The sequence below is a fragment of the Entelurus aequoreus genome, linkage group LG12 (assembly GCF_033978785.1).
Source record: "Entelurus aequoreus isolate RoL-2023_Sb linkage group LG12, RoL_Eaeq_v1.1, whole genome shotgun sequence".
Classification (NCBI taxonomy): Eukaryota; Metazoa; Chordata; class Actinopteri; order Syngnathiformes; family Syngnathidae; genus Entelurus; species Entelurus aequoreus.
In genome coordinates this window covers 65,429,178-65,448,080 of record NC_084742.1, presented here as the reverse complement: position 1 = coordinate 65,448,080, position 18,903 = coordinate 65,429,178, and the positions used below count along the sequence as shown (strand labels likewise).

General features: G+C 37.4%; 1 protein-coding gene across 1 annotated transcript in view; it reads right to left on the bottom strand.

The window, feature by feature from the left end:
- LOC133661307 (transcription factor ETV6-like) overlaps positions 1–18,903 on the bottom strand; it is a gene marked incomplete at its 3' end in the record, with an annotated part of 109,593 nt that overhangs the window by 35,259 nt on the left and 55,431 nt on the right. Inside the window, exon 3 of the mRNA XM_062064436.1 lies at positions 5,001–5,165. Coding sequence (XP_061920420.1) covers positions 5,001–5,165 — 165 coding nt within the window. The remainder of the gene's footprint in view (positions 1–5,000; positions 5,166–18,903) is intronic.

Genomic DNA, 18,903 nt, shown 5'->3' with positions numbered 1-18,903 from the left:
AAAGATGAAAGCAGTGCAAATCTCTGCTTGGTCTTCGTGATCTCTGCTTAGTCTTCATGATCTCTGCTTAGTCTTCGTGATCTCTGCTTAGTCTTTGTGATCTCTGCTTAGTCTTCATGATCTCGGCTTAGTCTTTGTGATCTCTGCTTAGTCTTCATGATCTCGGCTTAGTCTTCATGATCTCTGCTTAGTCTTCGTGATCTCTGCTTAGTCTTTGTGATCTCTGCTTAGTCTTTGTGATCTCTGCTTAGTCTTCGTGATCTCTGCTTAGTCTTCATGATCTCTGCTTAGTCTTCGTGATCTCTGCTTAGTCTTCATGATCTCTGCTTAGTCTTCATGATCTCTGCTTAGTCTTCGTGATCTCTGCTTAGTCTTCATGATCTCTGCTTAGTCTTCGTGATCTCTGCTTAGTCTTCGTGATCTCTGCTTAGTCTTCGTGATCTCTGCTTAGTCTTCGTGATCTCTGCTTAGTCTTCGTGATCTCTGCTTAGTCTTCGTGATCTCGGCTTAGTCTTCATGATCTCGGCTTAGTCTTCATGATCTCTGCTTAGTCTTCATGATCTCTGCTTAGTCTTCGTGATCTCTGCTTAGTCTTCATGACAGACAGGAAGTAAGCATGTGATGATAAACCATGTGACACCTGTCTGTCAGCGTGATGACATCATAGTCTTCATATTCAACTAAAATATGCGTGGATGATTATTAATATTAGATGTTTATTGAACAATTATTTGTCCCACATCCACTCTCTCTTCCTCTTTCCAAAGAAAACCCAACAGTCTGCTTGGGAAAGTGTTTTGTTTTCTGGCTGCTGTTGCCGTGGCAACAGCAGCATCTGCATCTGCATCAATATCTGCATCTCCCATGACTTTATTGCTTTGTTTAAGCTGCATGAGCTCATTTCCTCCAAAACTGTCAATGTTTGGAGTGACAATGTCCAAGTACTGGAAATACTTTTTTTCCCCCTACGCCTCGATCCCTGTGGTTTATTAAACGGTGCGGCTAATTTATGTATTGTTCTTCGCTGACGGCCATGATGCAAATACTTTTTTATTCAACTTGAGCATCCATCCTTCCATTTTCTACTGCTTGTCCCTTTTTGGGGTGGCGGGGGGGGTGCTGGAGCCTATCAACTTGAGCATATACACTGAAAAGGTGCCTTATTGTTTGTGCTACGGTGCCATCTTTTTGACGAGTTCGCTCCCTGCTGGGTGAACTTTTACAAAATTTCCCTTCTGTTTAGTGCTTTCAATCGCAAGTACAAGTGCGTCTCCGTCTTTTAGTCGTCCATAGCGTTTCTACTCGTATGGATTCGTCACTTCAAGCAGCGTTTGTAAGTTTTACAATATAACTACAACTATTCTTACTTACTAAAGCGTGTGTGATGTCTGTGTAATAATAACTACTATTCAGGGCCGATACCGATTGTTAGTCGTCGGGAAGCAGCGATTCCTTTACAGTAAAAAGGTATGCGCCGTAAATTCCGGACTGTAAGCTGCTTCTATTTTCCTACGCTTTGAACCCTGCGGCTCATTCAAACGGTGCGGCTAACTTATGACTAATAACTTTTTATTCGCTGGCGGCCTTAAAGCAAATAGTTTTCATTAAACACATGCAAAGACACGCCGTCCATAGCGTTTCTACTCGCATGGATTCTTCATTCGTCGCTCCAAGCAGCGTTTGTAAGTTTTACAATATAACTAAAACTATTCTTACTTACTAATGTAAGTTTTACAATATAACTAAAACTATTCTTACTTACTAATGTAAGTTTTACAATATAACTAAAACTATTCTTACTGACTAATGTAAGTTTTACAATATAACTAAAACTATTCTTACTTACTAATGTAAGTTTTACAATATAACTAAACCTATTCTTACTTACTAATGTAAGTTTTACAATACAACTAAAACTATTCTTACTTACTAATGTAAGTTTTACAATATAACTAAAACTATTCTTACTTACTAATGTAAGTTTTACAATATAACTAAACCTATTCTTACTTACTAATGTAAGTTTTACAATACAACTAAAACTATTCTTACTTACTAATGTAAGTTTTACAATACAACTAAAACTATTCTTACTTACTAATGTAAGTTTTACAATACAACTAAAACTATTCTTACTGACTAATGTAAGTTTTACAATATAACTAAAACTATTCTTACTTACTAATGTAAGTTTTACAATATAACTAAACCTATTCTTACTTACTAATGTAAGTTTTACAATACAACTAAAACTATTCTTACTTACTAATGTAAGTTTTACAATACAACTAAAACTATTCTTACTTACTAATGTAAGTTTTACAATACAACTAAAACTATTCTTACTGACTAATGTAAGTTTTACAATATAACTAAAACTATTCTTACTTACTAATGTAAGTTTTACAATATAACTAAACCTATTCTTACTTACTAATGTAAGTTTTACAATACAACTAAAACTATTCTTACTAATGTAAGTTTTACAATACAACTAAAACTATTCTTACTAATGTAAGTTTTACAATATAACTAAAACTATTCTTACTGACTAATGTAAGTTTTACAATATAACTAAAACTATTCTTACTGACTAATGTAAGTTTTACAATATAACTAAAACTATTCTTACTGACTAATGTAAGTTTTACAATATAACTAAAACTATTCTTACTTACTAATGCAAGCTAGCGTCGTTAGCATTAGCTACTATGCTAACAGGTTTACGAGTGTTTGTTAGTATTATTAATTTACAATAACATTCTTTTTGTATTGCTTCACTTTCACAAATTCCTCAGTAAATTCACCAAAAACGTCACCGTGGAGTTATTGACCATTCCAGGACCATGACTTCTGTTTTGTTTGATCAGCCGTTTTACTGCCGTGTTACAGACACCGTTTGGAAACAAGGAAGGTATGTCAATAAACATTTACAGAATATTTCTGTGTCCATAGGCTTATAGTTCGGTGTGGCTAATATATGGAAATATATATTTATTTCCTTCTAAAATTTGGTGGGTGTGGCTTATATAGCGGCGCTCTCTATAGTCCGGAAAATACGGTAATACAATAGTAGGAGTTTAATTCATGACTCATAATGGAAAAATACTTGTATCTTATATATTATTATATGTTATATATATATCCACAATATATTGAACAAAATGTACCACACATTTAACATGCTTTTAAAAAAGAAAAACAAACAACACAACAAAATGTATTATTGACAACTCTTTAACTTTAGAGTAGTTTTATAAAGTAAAGTAATAATAACATACAGCATTTACTTTGGAGAGCAGAGAGCAGCTTTTACTGTATGCAGCTTCACCGTCAAACACACCATCAGCAGCTTTTCCATATTTCCATGGACAAATGTCTGCCGTTTGGATATTATTTTTTCACCCTTGTCCTTGTGGACTGGTTCTGCTTCAGTATAGTACAGACGAGCAGTACTCGTTCATGCCGTATGTCTCGCTAGCTATTAGCTAATGCTAGCATGCTACGCTATAAATATCGCAGTATTTGGCATTTAAAAGATAATAGAACCAATTTAACATGAGTTGAAAAGGCTTTTAATTTGGCTGCTGACGTATATGTTTAATATGTACAATATACACACTGCAAATTTATATATAATGTAGTAACAGACACCTTCATAATAATATGTAATATGTACAATATACACACTGCAAGTATATATATAATGTAGTAACAGACACCTTCATAACAATATGTAATATGTACAATATACACACTGCACGTATATATATATATATATATATATATATATATATATATATATATATATATATATATATATATATATATATATATATATATATATATATATATATATATAATGTAGTAACAGACACCTTCATAACAATATGTAATATTTACAAAGCCCAAAAGCAGTGAAGTTGTCACGTTGTGTAAATGGTAAATAAAAAGAGAATACAACAAATCCCTTTCAACTTATATTCAATTGAATAGACTGCAAAGACAAGATATTTCATGTTCACACTGAGAAACTTTCTTATTTTGTGTAAATATTAGCTCATTTGGAATTTGATGCCTGCGACATGTTTCAAAAAAGCTGGCACAAGTGGCAAAAAACACTGAGAAAAGTTGAGATGGGTAGGTCGTGAGTTCAAACCCCGGCCGAGTCATACCAAAGACTATAAAAATGGGAGCCATTACCTCCCTGCTTGGCACTCAGCATTGAGGGTTAGAATTGGGGGTTAGATCACCAAAAAGGATTCCCGGGCGCGGCCACCGCTGCTGCTCACTGCTCCCCTCACCTCCCAGGGGGTGATCAAGGGTGATGGGTCAAATGCAGGGAATAATTTCGCCACACCTCGTGTGTGTGTGTGTGTGTGTGTGTGTGTGTGTGTGTGTGTGTGTGTGACAGGTACTTTAACTTTAACTTTACTAAGCAAAGCCAAAGCCATGTATCAACAACACCCAGATACGCCGCCCGAGCTCATCTAAGACGGACTGATGCAGAGTGGAAAAGTGTTCTGTGGTCTGACGAGTCCACATTTCAAATTGTTTTTGGAAACTGTGGACGTAAAGAGGAAAAGAACCATCCGGATTGTTCTAGGGTGAAAGTGTAAAAGGCAGCATGTGTGATGGTATGGGGGTGTATTAGTGCCCAAGACATGGGTAACTTACACATCTGTGAAGGCACCATTAATGCTGAAAGGTACATACAGCTTTTGGAGCAACATATGCTGCCATCCAAGCAACGTCATCATGGACGCCCCTGCTTATTTCAGCAAGACGATGCCATTGAAAATGTGTGAAGGCTGCAACTTAAGCTGTACATCAAGCAAGAATGGGAAATAATTCCACTTCAAAAATGTGTCTCCTCAGTTCCCAAACCTTTACTGAGTGTTGTTAAAAGGAAAGGCCATGTAACACAGTGGTGAACATGCCCTTGTTTGCCATGTGTTGCTGTGAAGGAAGAATAATGAGTGGAGGAAGGCGGGGACTACCGGAGTGGGGGGAGCGGTAGCGGAAGTCCTCCTTGGTGAGCAGCAACAGAGCTTTGCCGTTCATCTGGAAGGAGCCGCTGGTGACGGGTCGCAGGGCAAACTCCTTCTCTGCCCACCGCTGCCACTGAGACACGTCCTCACGACTCCAGAAGACCGGCTGCAGACCTGCAGGAGGGACCAGGACACAAGCAGCAACATTGAGAGGATGGAGAGGGGAGTGAAGTAGACATGGGGGGGAGGGGGGGGGGAAGGAAGACGGAAGGCCGGAAGGAGGGTGGGGGTGGAGGGTGGAGGGTGGGTGTCAGGAAGGAAGGAGGCAGTAAGAAGGATATTGAGGAAGTGGAGATAAAAGGAGGGAGTGATTACTGGAAGAGAAGGAGATCAGCCAGTGAGGATTAAAGATGACAACACATGAAGACTAAAGAGATGTGAACAAAGATTGTCTATTACAATATATTACATTCCTGCTCCTTTATTAGGCTGCATGTACACACACACACACACACACACACACACACACACACACACACACACACACACTTCTTTCACAACACAACATCTGCACTTGTAGGGACAACATCCATACACAACTGTACTAAAGAATAGCAACACAACTGTGATAAAGAATAGCAACACAACTGTACTAAAGAATAGCAACACAACTGTGATAAAGAATAGCAACACAACTGTACTAAAGAATGGCAACACAACTGTACTAAAGAATAGCAACACAACTGTACTAAAGAATAGCAACACAACTGTACTAAAGAATAGCAACACAACTGTACTAAAGAATAGCAACACAACTGTACTAAAGAATAGCAACACAACTGTACTAAAGAATAGCAACACAACTGTACTAATGAATAGCAACACAACTGTACTAAAGAATAGCAACACAACTGTACTAAGGAATAGCAACACAACTGTGATAAAGAATGGCAACACAACTGTACTAAAGAATAGCAACACAACTGTACTAAAGAATAGCAACACAACTGTACTAAAGAATAGCTACACAACTGTACTAAAGAATAGCAACACAACTGTACTAAAGAATAGCAACACAACTGTACTAAAGAATAGCAACACAACTGTACTAAAGAATAGCAACACAACTGTACTAAAGAATAGCAACACAACTGTACTAAAGAATAGCAACACAACTGTACTAAAGAATAGCAACACAACTGTACTAAAGAATGGCAACACAACTGTACTAAAGAATAGCTACACAACTGTGATAAAGAATGGCAACACAACTGTACTAAAGAATAGCAACACAACTGTACTAATGAATAGCAACACAACTATACTAAAGAATAGCAACACAACTGTACTAATGAATAGCAACACAACTGTACTAAAGAATAGCAACACAACTGTACTAAAGAATAGCAACACAACTGTACTAAAGAATAGCAACACAACTGTACTAATGAATAGCAACACAACTGTACTAAAGAAAAGCTACACAATTGTGATAAAGAATAGCACAACTGTACTAAAGAATAGCAACACAACTATACTAAAGAATAGCAACACAACTGTACTAATGAATAGCAACACAACTGTACTAAAGAATAGCAACACAACTGTACTAATGAATAGCAACACAACTGTACTAAAGAATAGCAATACAACTGTACTAAAGAATAGCAACACAACTGTACTAAAGAATAGCTACACAACTGTACTAAAGAATAGCTACACAACTGTACTAAAGAATAGCAACACAACTGTACTAAAGAATAGCAATACAACTGTACTAAAGAATAGCAACACAACTGTACTAAAGAATAGCAATACAACTGTACTAAAGAATAGCAACACAACTGTACTAAAGAATAGCTACACAACTGTACTAAAGAATAGCTACACAACTGTACTAAAGAATAGCTACACAACTGTACTAAAGAATGGCAACACAACTGTACTAAAGAATAGCAACACAACTGTACTAAAGAATAGCAACACAACTGTACTAAAGAATGGCAACACAACTGTACTAAAGAATGGCAACACAACTGTACTAAAGAATAGCAACACAACTGTACTAAAGAATAGCAACACAACTGTACTAAAGAATGGCAACACAACTGTACTAAAGAATGGCAACACAACTGTACTAAAGAATGGCAAACTGTTCTATTGTTCCTCGAGGTCTAGCAGAAGCGGCTTTTATTGTGAAAGTCTAGCCAAGGCCGTAGCAGGAACAAAGAAAGAAATGTGCTTTTATTCCCACAGCTGTGGATAGAACATGTACTTCCTGTACTATTCCTCAGTTTCTTAAGTAAAATGTTCCCAGTTTCATTGGTTTCTAAAGTCCTATCTTTCCAGTTTCATTGGTTTCTAAAGTCCTATCTTTCCAGTTTCATTGGTTTCTATAGTCCTATCTTTCCAGTTTCATTGGTTGCTATAGTCCTATCTTTCCAGTTTCATTGGTTTCTATATTCCTATCTTTCCAGTTTCATTGGTTTCTAAAGTCCTATCTTTCCAGTTTCATTGGTTTCTAAAGTCCTATCTTTCCAGTTTCATTGGTTTCTATAGTCCTATCTTTCCAGTTTCATTGGTTGCTATAGTCCTATCTTTCCAGTTTCATTGGTTTCTATAGTCCTATCTTTCCAGTTGCATTGGTTTCTAAAGTCCTATCTTTCCAGTTTCATTAGTTTCTAAAGTCCTATCTTTCCAGTTTCATTGGTTTCTAAAGTCCTATCTTTCCAGTTTCATTGGTTTCTAAAGTCCTATCTTTCCAGTTTCATTGGTTTCTATAGTCCTATCTTTCCAGTTTCATTGGTTTCTAAAGTCCTATCTTTCCAGTTTCATTGGTTTCTAAAGTCCTATCTTTCCAGTTTCATTGGTTTCTAAAGTCCTATCTTTCCAGTTTCATTGGTTTCTAAAGTCCTATCTTTCCAGTTTCATTGGTTTCTATAGTCCTATCTTTCCAGTTTCATTGGTTTCTAAAGTCCTATCTTTCCAGTTTCATTGGTTTCTATAGTCCTATCTTTCCAGTTTCATTGGTTTCTATAGTCCTATCTTTCCAGTTTCATTGGTTTCTAAAGTCCTATCTTTCCAGTTTCATTAGTTTCTAAAGTCCTATCTTTCCAGTTTCATTAGTTTCTAAAGTCCTATCTTTCCAGTTTCATTGGTTTCTAAAGTCCTATCTTTCCAGTTTCATTGGTTTCTATAGTCCTATCTTTCCAGTTTCATTGGTTTCTATAGTCCTATCTTTCCAGTTTCATTGGTTTCTAAAGTCCTATCTTAGTAAACAACACCAAAACTTGAAATGTTCCATTGAAAATATAGAACATTACACACGGCGCTCAAAAATCTTTCAAAATATTTTAGTAGCTTGATGGATTGTGGGCCCGGTACGGCTACCGTAGTAGTCAGAAGTACAAGTAGTACTACTGTAGTCAGAACTACGAGTAGTACTACTGTAGTCAAAAGTACGAGTAGTACTAGGCTGTGTGTACAAGGACTGCAAAATGGCACCCATTAGTGGACATATTATCTGGTGTTTTGTTTCGCAATATTATGCAAAACCAACTTTTCTTACCTTCTAGTACCTGCTGATCTGTTTTTGGGATCTGCATAAGTCCTGAAAATGTGCACACGTCCACCATTTAATAAGCTTCTTCTGTTTCCTCTATCTTCTTGTTATGGGACATAACAATAATACAAAGTAGTGTAAAGTTCTTACTTGTATCTTGTCAGTGAACTCGCCATGAAAGCTCTAAAACATACCGGTGTAGTGAGTTGACATTATTCACCCAAGGAACTTTAGGTATTAGAGAGTTCCGGTGAAAGGTTTTTTTCACGGGACACTTTGCCGGCGGATGAGGAGATGCTGCTCCGTTATTGATTGAAGTCAAGTCTTCCCGGGGGATCCCGAGGCGTTCCCAGGCCAGCCGGGAGACGTAGTCTTCCCAACGTGTCCTGGGTCTTCTCCGTGGCCTCCTACCGGTCGGACGTGCCCTAAACACCTCCCTAGGGAGGCGTTCGGGTGGCATCCTGACCAGATGCCCAAACCACCTCATCTGGCTCCTCTCCATGTGGAGGCTTCTCACCCTATCTCTAAGGGAGAGACCCAACACCCGGCGGAGGAAACTCATTTGTACCCACGATCTTGTCCTTTCGGCCTTATGTAATCTGGTGCGCCCTATGGTCCGGAAAATACGCTACCCAGTTTTCTGCTTCTAAAGTCGTACGTTCCAGTGTTAAAAATGTTATGTTCCGGTTTTTTCTTCAAAGTCGTATGTTCCCAGTGCCTACGAATCTTATTAGTGGATCTAACATAATAGTGTGAGTCCGGTCCATAGTGGATCTAACATAATAGTGTGAGTCCGGTCCATAGTGGATCTAACATAATAGTGTGAGTCCGGTCCATAGTGGATCTAACATAATAGTGTGAGTCCGGTCCATAGTGGATCTAACATAATAGTGTGAGAGTCCAGTCCATAGTGGATCTAGCATAATAGTGTGAGAGTCCAGTCCATAGTGGATCTAACATAATAGTGTGAGAGTCCAGTCCATAGTGGATCTAGCATAATAGTGTGAGAGTCCAGTCCATAGTGGATCTAACATAATAGTGTGAGTCCGGTCCATAGTGGATCTAACATAATAGTGTGAGAGTCCAGTCCATAGTGGATCTAACATAATAGTGAGAGTCCAGTCCATAGTGGATCTAACATAAAAGTGTGAGAGTCCAGTCCATAGTGGATCTAACATAATAGTGTGAGAGTCCAGTCCATAGTGGATCTAACATAGTAATGTGAGAGTCCAGTCCATAGTGGATCTAACATAAAAGTGTGAGAGTCCAGTCCATAGTGGATCTAACATAATAGTGTGAGAGTCCAGTCCATAGTGGATCTAACATAATAATGTGAGAGTCCAGTCCATAGTGGATCTAACATAATAGTGTGAGAGTCCAATCCATAGTGGATCTAACATAATAGTGAGAGTCCAGTCCATAGTGGATCTAACATAAAAGTGTGAGAGTCCAGTCCATAGTGGATCTAACATAATAGTGTGAGAGTCCAGTCCATAGTGGATCTAACATAATAGTGTGAGAGTCCAGTCCATAGTGGATCTAACATAATAGTGTGAGAGTCCAGTCCATAGTGGATCTAACATAATAGTGTGAGAGTCCAGTCCATAGTGGATCTAACATAATAGTGTGAGAGTCCAGTCCATAGTGGATCTAACATAATAGTGAGAGTCCAGTCCGTAGTGGATCGAACATAATAGTGAGAGTCCAGTCCATAGTGGATCGAACATAATAGTGTGAGAGTCCAGTCCATAGTGGATCTAACATAATAGTGTGAGAGTCCAGTCCATAGTGGATCTAACATAATAGTGAGAGTCCAGTCCATAGTGGATCTAACATAATAGTTAGAGTCCAGTCCATAGTGGATCTAACATAATAGTGAGAGTCCAGTCCATAGTGGATCTAACATAATAGTGTGAGAGTCCAGTCCATAGTGGATCTAACATAATAGTGTGAGAGTCCAGTCCATAGTGGATCTAACATAATAATGTGAGAGTCCAGTCCATAGTGGATCTAACATAAAAGTGTGAGAGTCCAGTCCATAGTGGATCTAACATAATAGTGTGAGAGTCCAGTCCATAGTGGATCTAACATAATAATGTGAGAGTCCAGTCCATAGTGGATCTAACATAATAGTGTGAGAGTCCAGTCCATAGTGGATCTAACATAATAGTGAGAGTCCAGTCCATAGTGGATCTAACATAAAAGTGTGAGAGTCCAGTCCATAGTGGATCTAACATAATAGTGTGAGAGTCCAGTCCATAGTGGATCTAACATAATAGTGTGAGAGTCCAGTCCATAGTGGATCTAGCATAATAGTGTGAGAGTTCAGTCCATAGTGGATCTAACATAATAGTGTGAGAGTCCAGTCCATAGTGGATCTAACATAATAGTGTGAGAGTCCAGTCCATAGTGGATCTAACATAATAGTGAGAGTCCAGTCCATAGTGGATCTAACATAATAGTGTGAGAGTCCAGTCCATAGTGGATCTAACATAATAGTGTGAGAGTCCAGTCCATAGTGGATCTAACATAATAGTGAGAGTCCAGTCCATAGTGGATCTAACATAATAGTGAGAGTCCAGTCCATAGTGGATCGAACATAATAGTGAGAGTCCAGTCCATAGTGGATCGAACATAATAGTGAGAGTCCAGTCCATAGTGGATCTAACATAATAGTGAGAGTCCAGTCCATAGTGGATCTAAAATAATAGTGAGAGTCCAGTCCATAGTGGATCTAACGTAATAGTGAGAGTCCAGTCCATAGTAGATCTAACATAATAGTGTGAGAGTCCAGTCCATAGTGGATCTAACATAATGAGAGTCCAGTCCATAGTGGATCTAACATAATAGTGTGAGAGTCCAGTCCATAGTGGATCTAACATAATAGTGAGAGTCCAGTCCATAGTGGATCGAACATAATAGTGAGAGTCCAGTCCATAGTGGATCTAACATAATAGTGAGAGTCCAGTCCATAGTGGATCTAAAATAATAGTGAGAGTCCAGTCCATAGTGGATCTAACGTAATAGTGTGAGAGTCCAGTCCATAGTGGATCTAACATAATAATGAGAGTCCAGAAAAAGGTTCCCGCTGTTTCTAAAGCTTGGTGTTTCCGAGGGTCCTTCAAGCACATGTTTCCAGTTTCTAAAAGTCTTATGTTCCTGATGTCCTTCAAGCACATGTTCCCAGTTTGCTCCCAAAGACCCTTCATGTCCTTAACTCCTGTGTCAGGTTTATTGAGTGTTAAACGCCGACTTTCCTCCTTCTCTAAAGCTGTATATCCGATGTCCCCAGTTAAGACTTTTGCTACTCGGATCCTGAACTCCTGTGTTCTCTCGGTTTCTGAAGTCATTAAAGCCCAGTTCTTCATGCATTCAACACAACCGCGTCCTCGGTTCTCCTGTCATCTGAGGTGAACGTCCCAGACTGATATTCTAACCTTCACATTATCTGGCTAGACAAGAAGCCTGTTTTTTTTTTCTTCCAAAGCTGGTTTATTCTTGCCATTGCCGACAGATCTCTGCACCCTCTGAGTAATCCAATGATTGACATTGTGACTCAGGCTCAGGAAGAACTCCTCTTTCACTTATCGCTCAACCCTTAAACTCTTTCTCTTGGGAGTCGGGCAGCTCTTATCTTTGGTTGCCACCGATGTCAGTCACAAGTAATTGGAACACTTTCAGACCACCCGTCAAAAACCCCCGCCGACTCCCCTCCGCGGCCGTCAAACAAAGGAAGTTCTCGCAGAGAGCGATCAATATGACACGAGACCTCTGAGCAGACTGCCAGCTTCCCGTTTTCTTGCAGCGGTCTGTTCGGAGACGGAAGGCCTTGTGAGGATGGTGCATTCTGCGGCTTTCAAGAGTTGTTTCGGATCTCAGTACAGATGTTAGAAAGATTGTTAAAAATCCCCAAGATCCTGACACCGTAGGCTTTCTGTCCGAAGTCCTTTAAAAACCCTCGATGTTGACCCCGTTATTGACTTGAAGCTACACTATATTGCCAAAAGTATTTGGCCACCTGCCTTGACTCACATATGAACTTGAAGTGCCATCCCATTCCTAACCCATAGGGTTCAAAATGCAATGTTACAGCTATTACAGCTTCAATCCAATCCACTTTATTTATGCCTGGTTCACAGCAACGGCGCTTGCCGCGCTTTAAAGCGGCGAGCAAAGCGCCGTCATTTTTGTCAATTTTTCCACGAATATCCCGATCTCCGAAGTAATGTTATGCTTTGATACGCTCTGATACGAATTAGTTGCCGCTTTGTTACCGTTCCTCACGATTTGATGCCGCTTTGATACGCTTTAAATCACGCTTTGATACGTTTTATTACGCTTTATTGAACTTTATTACGCTTTGATGCGATCCTGACGCTTTAAATCAGGCTCTGACACGATTATCAAGCTCTGTTGTGCATTGTTACAACAAAAATAAGAAAAAAATGTGGGGAAAACTCAGTATACTAAGTTTTCCCCACATTTTTTTTAGATGTATCTATTTATTTGATTTCTCTTTTTGTTTTATTATACACAGGATAAAACACAATGTAATAAAAAAGAGAAATATGATAAACAAATAAGTAAAAAAAAATGTGAAAAACTCAGTATACTGTTTTCCACACATTTGTTATATTCATTTATTTTTTCAATTTCTCTTTTTTTTCCGTTATATTATTTTTTATATCTTCATTTCTTTTATTTCTTTGTCATCTTAATAAATATCTATCTTTCATTTCTCATGCTAGTTGACAATAATAAAAGGCATTTCTTTTATTTTTTATATTCATTTATTTTTTCAATTTCTCTTTTTTTTCGTTATATTATGTTTTCTATCTTCATTTCTTTTATTTCTTTTTCATCTTAATAAATATCTATCTTTCATTTCTTATGCTAGTTGACAATAATAAAAGGCATTTCTTTTATATTTTATATTCATTTATTTTTAAAATTTCTCTTTTTTTTCCGTTATATTATGTTTTATATCTTCATTTCTTTTATTTCTTTGTCATCTTAATAAATATCTATCTTTCATTTCTTATGCTAGTTGACAATAATAAAAGGCATTTCTTTTATTTTTTATATTCATTTATTTTTTCAATTTCTCTTTTTTTTCGTTATATTATGTTTTATATCTTCATTTCTTTTATTTCTTTGTCATCTTAATAAATATCTATCTTTCATTTCTTATGCTAGTTGACAATAATAAATGGCATTTCTTTTATTTTTTATATTCATTTATTTTTTCAATTTCTCTTTTTGTTCGTTATATTATGTTTTATATCTTCATTTCTTTTATTTCTTTGTCATCTTAATAAATATCTATCTTTCATTTCTTATGCTAGTTGACAATAATAAAAGGCATTTCTTTTATTTTTTATATTCATTTATTTTTTCAATTTCTCTCTTTTTTCGTTATATTATGTTTTATATCTTAATTTCTTTTATTTCTTTGTCATCTTAATAAATATCTATCTTTCATCTCTTATGCTAGTTGACAATAATAAAAGGCATTTCTTTTAAACGTAACATATTCTCTTTATTATTAACATTTTCATACAGAAAAATTATAGACAGTAATGTCAAAGTGCAACATCAAACAGCAGAAGTACAGAAACAATGATCATCGTATAAAAAAGGCAATGATGCAAAAGAGAATGGATTTGTAATCCTGTGTTGGTTTTACATAAAGTTTCAATGTCACTAGTCAATATCACTTCCTATTGCGCTTTGAACCAAGATCTGTTAAGCTTTCCTACGCTTTGAGTCAAGTTTTGCTGAGCTTTGTCACGCTTTGATACGCTCTCGGCGCTTTATTCCATTCTTGACAGAGCGCAGAATTTTTTTAAACTGTTTAAAAAATGTTGGCGAACTTCACTACAAGCTTTCCCACCATCCATTAGGACCCTCACGCTTTAATCAGGCTTTGTTACGCTTTAACGCCGCTTTGCATGCCGCTTTAAAGCGCCGTCAAAGCGCCGTTGGTGTGAACCTAGCATTATATAGCACATTTACACAACAAGAATGTTTCCAAAGTGCTGCACAGCCATGTTAAAAACAATATTATGCTCCACCAATGACTGAATAAAAACAAACAACTCTTCTGGGAAGGGCTGTCCACAAGGTTGCGGGGTGTGTTTATAGCAGGGGTGTCCAAACTTTTTCCACCGAGGGCCGCAAACGGAAAAATTTAAAGCATGTGGGGGCCATTTTGATATTTTTCATTTCAAACCATAACAAAATATATGGATTTTTTTGTATTTATTTTACCTTTAGGGGTCCCGGGGACCATAAAGGGTCTCAGTTATTAAAATGTTAAAAATAAGTCTAATTTGTATTATTTTTTATTTAACGCTTACAGTAAATCTCTATATCAACTTTAAAAAAAAAAAAAAAGGTTTTATGGCTTTTCTGTCAAAAACAACTTTGTTTTTTATAGTAAAACTGAAATAAATGTGCAGTATTTTGTAATTAGAGCCCTAAAATATAAATAATGCAGGACACCATTGATTTTAATTATTTCATATTTTTGAGTCATCACAGTGAAAACCAAATAGAAATAATACAAATTAGTGTTAATCTCTTTTCAAATTCTATTCGTTTTAATCGATTCATTTTCATTTTTCTATTAAAAAAACCGAAACAATTAAGTAAATAAAATTCATTTGAAATAAGAAATAACGTAGTATTTTTCGACATTTTTTAAATTCATTTTATTAATTTATTAATTTCTTTATAGTAAGAATAAATACAAATAAATAATGTAAACCAAATAGAAATAATACGAATTAGTGTTAATCTTTTTTTTAATTCTATTCGTTTTAATCGATTCATTTTCATTTTTCTATTAAAAAAACCGAAACAATTAAGTAAATAAAATTCATTTGAAATAAGAAATAACGTAGTATTTTTCGACATTTTTTAAATTCATTTTATTAATTTATTAATTTCTTTATAGTAAGAATAAATACAAATAAATAATGTAAACCAAATAGAAATAATACGAATTAGTGTTAATCTTTTTTTTAATTCTATTCGTTTTAATCGATTCATTTTCATTTTTTTATTAAAAAAACCGAAACAATTAAGTAAATAAAATTCATTTGAAAGAAATAACGTAATATTTTTCGAATTTTTTTAAATTAATTTTATTAATTTCTTTATAGTAAGAATAAATACAAATAAATAATGTAAACCAAATAGGAATAATACGAATTAGTGTTAATCTTTTTTTAAATTCTATTCGTTTTAATCTATTCATTTTCAGTTTTTTATTAAAAAAAACGTAACAAATGTATATTATGGGGACCAGGGGCGGATTAAGAAATTTTGGCCCCCTGGGCCTGACATGGTCTTGGCCCCTCAACCCCCCGCGCGTGTGGGCGCACACACACGCACGCACTATGCAAGAAATACTGTATACTGTGAACAGACATGCACACTGTACTGTACAGAAGAGTGCACATACTGCACACACACTATTAGGTATACCACACAGACACTGACAAGCACAGGTTTCACACAGACACAGGGGGAGGGGATAAATGGCCTAAAAATAAACATTTTTGAAAATGATTACGCCCACTTCAGTGATGGTGCATTGGGTCATTTGAGAGATATTATGTATTGGAAGTTGGTAGCTATCATGAAATAAACCCCCCAACCCACCCAAAAAACTAAATCGGACATGATTTTTGCCCCCTTTTCCTCCCTTCTATCATTAAAAATAAAATAATATCTTAGGAAAACACATTGGCATAACGGCAGCTGTGCAGCAAATTGAGGCTCAAAGTCTGTATCTATTTGTGGTTAAGCTTGAGGAGAAGGAGAAAGGTAAAATGATAACATGCATCGGAGAGCACCACAAAGAAAGGTGTAGGCCAGTTCATGGTACAAGGGCTGCATGCAGGTCAAGATAGCCCATTTCCAAGAATGCTATAGTGGCTGGACAGGCACTGGACATGTCCTGAACTCAGTGTCAGACGTGGCTGCCGAATACTTGGATGAAGTGAAGCAGCTGACAGATCTCATGCTGCCCCATCTGAAGACTGTCCTGGCCAGGCAGAGGATGGATGAGGAGACCTTCCCAATGGACCCTGTCAGTGAACAGGCTAGTAACATTGATGGCACCCCTGTGCACAACATTGGGATGGAGAGACAATGTGGCAAGGTGGACTACAAACTGAAGAAGTTGGGCACACTGAACGCAGTCAATAGGTCAATAATTTTACAGAAGAGCCAGGAGCTTCAGAGGTTTCAAGGCAGCAGCACAAGCAAAAAGGGAGGTTGAACTCAACTGGAGTAAATTCATGAAGGCAAAATTCGAGAGTAGGGCAGATGAGAAACAAGAGATGGCTCAAAGAAAGGAGAGTAAGAGACTAGACATGCTGGACACACTGAAATCTTTTGATGGCCCCTTCACGATAGTGGGGAAGTTGAAAAGTTCCTTGTGGATGAAAGTCTGCACAAGAATGCAAAGCTGCAGAGAATGAAGCTTGAGGTTCAGTTTGCCAGAGAAAGCACCAAGCTTCTGCCTAAAGTCAATCCTATCTTCACAATCCAGGTGACACTTCCCAGAAATGGCAAAAGTGCAATTCTCCAAGTCATAATGGATACTTAGAATTTTATGGTGGTGGTAAGTATTCATGAAAACAGGTAGCCTAACATTAGTGAATGGGTGAATTCTGGAAATAACCTAAAAATCTTACACAGTGCACCTTTAAGCAAGGGGTTTCTTTCGTGCTTTCAATTTTGCAAAATCATCCACCACATCATTGAAGTCCAACTCTCTTGTCAGCTCACTCTCAATTGCCATTAGAGATAACGCATTTAATCTTTTCTGAGTCATTCTTGTGCGCAGCTCATTTTTTACTCTTGACAAAAGAGAGAATGAGCGTTCTCCCTCACAGTTACTGACCGGTAGAGTGAGAAAAATCTGTAGCGCAATGTATGTATTAGGAAACGTAGGCTGTAGTCCAAAATGTATTATTGTTTTGAGCAGTCCTGAAGGGGTCCTCTCCTCATCAGTGTTGTTGAGCTGTATAAAAGATTTGAACTGTATAAGCTCCTGTCCAAGACTTTCATTGAGGTCAGATGGGTATGATTCAGTGAGAATCTTGGCCTTGTGAAGGACTGAAGCATTGGACTCTGTATCCAAAGAGAAAAGGACACTGAACAAATTGTTCAGATGTTTGTAGGCCTCCAGACGGTGATTAAGGCTTGAACTCAGTTGATCAATAGAGGCAATAAATGTCTCTATTTGAAACAGTTGCCTTCCCTCAAGCACAACATCTGGGGATGCTGATTCATCAGCAAACTTTTTACGTTTCCTCGTCCGTTCAGCCCTGTAAGATGGGGTGCCACCCAACATGTTTAAGGCTTTCTGCTCAAAATGATCAAATAGATCTCTTTGGGAGAGAACAAAGGTGCGCAGAGATTCCAGCAATCTAACTGCTGTACCAAGGTCCATGTCTGCTTTTTGAAGTTGCAGACTTGTGGCCTGAAATCTGGACAGAACAGTGTCCCAAAAGCCTGCCATGAAGGCCATCTCAAGTGAATCCAGCTTCCGCACTAGACTGTCAGCTTCAGTTCGTGTGTCTCGTTTCTCTGTGTCATCAGTGGAAATAACCTGTAGTGCTGCTTTTATTTTACTGTAGTTCTGCCACAGTGCTTTGGTAGATTCTGCACGGCAACTCCAACGCGTGTTGGATAAAGCTTTAAGTGTGAGATCTATGTTGGAATTGCCAAATACCCTGTCCCATCGGTGTGTGGATGCAGTTGTGAAGTTGTAAATAGACTGAATCAAGTCAAAATACTTAGAGACTTCATTTCCACATCTGTCAATGCTGTTGACTCCCACCAAATTCAAAGAGTGAGCTGCACATGGAATATAGTGTATTAATGGGTTGCTTTTCTTTAAGTGAGCCTGCAACCCATTATACCTCCCTGACATGTTGCTGGCATTATCATAAGCCTGCCCCCTGCAATTTGACAGCTCTAACCCTAGATTTTCCAACACAGACATGACACAGTTAGCCAAACTTTCACCTGTATGGCTAGTAATGGGCTCAAAACCCACAAAGCGTTCAACAACACTGCCCTCTTTGCTAACAAAACGGAATATGAATGTCAATTGGTCCACATGAGATAAATCTGGGGTTGAATCCACAATGATAGAGTAGTATTTGCTTGCTTGCAGTTCATCTGCTATAGCCTGTTTGGTTTTTGCACCCATCAATTCAATGAATTCCTCACAAATGGTGGAGGACAGATATGAGGTATTACCTCGACCCATCTGCCCAAACTTTCTGATGTGATCCTTTAGAAAGGGATCAAATTCAGCCAGGACCT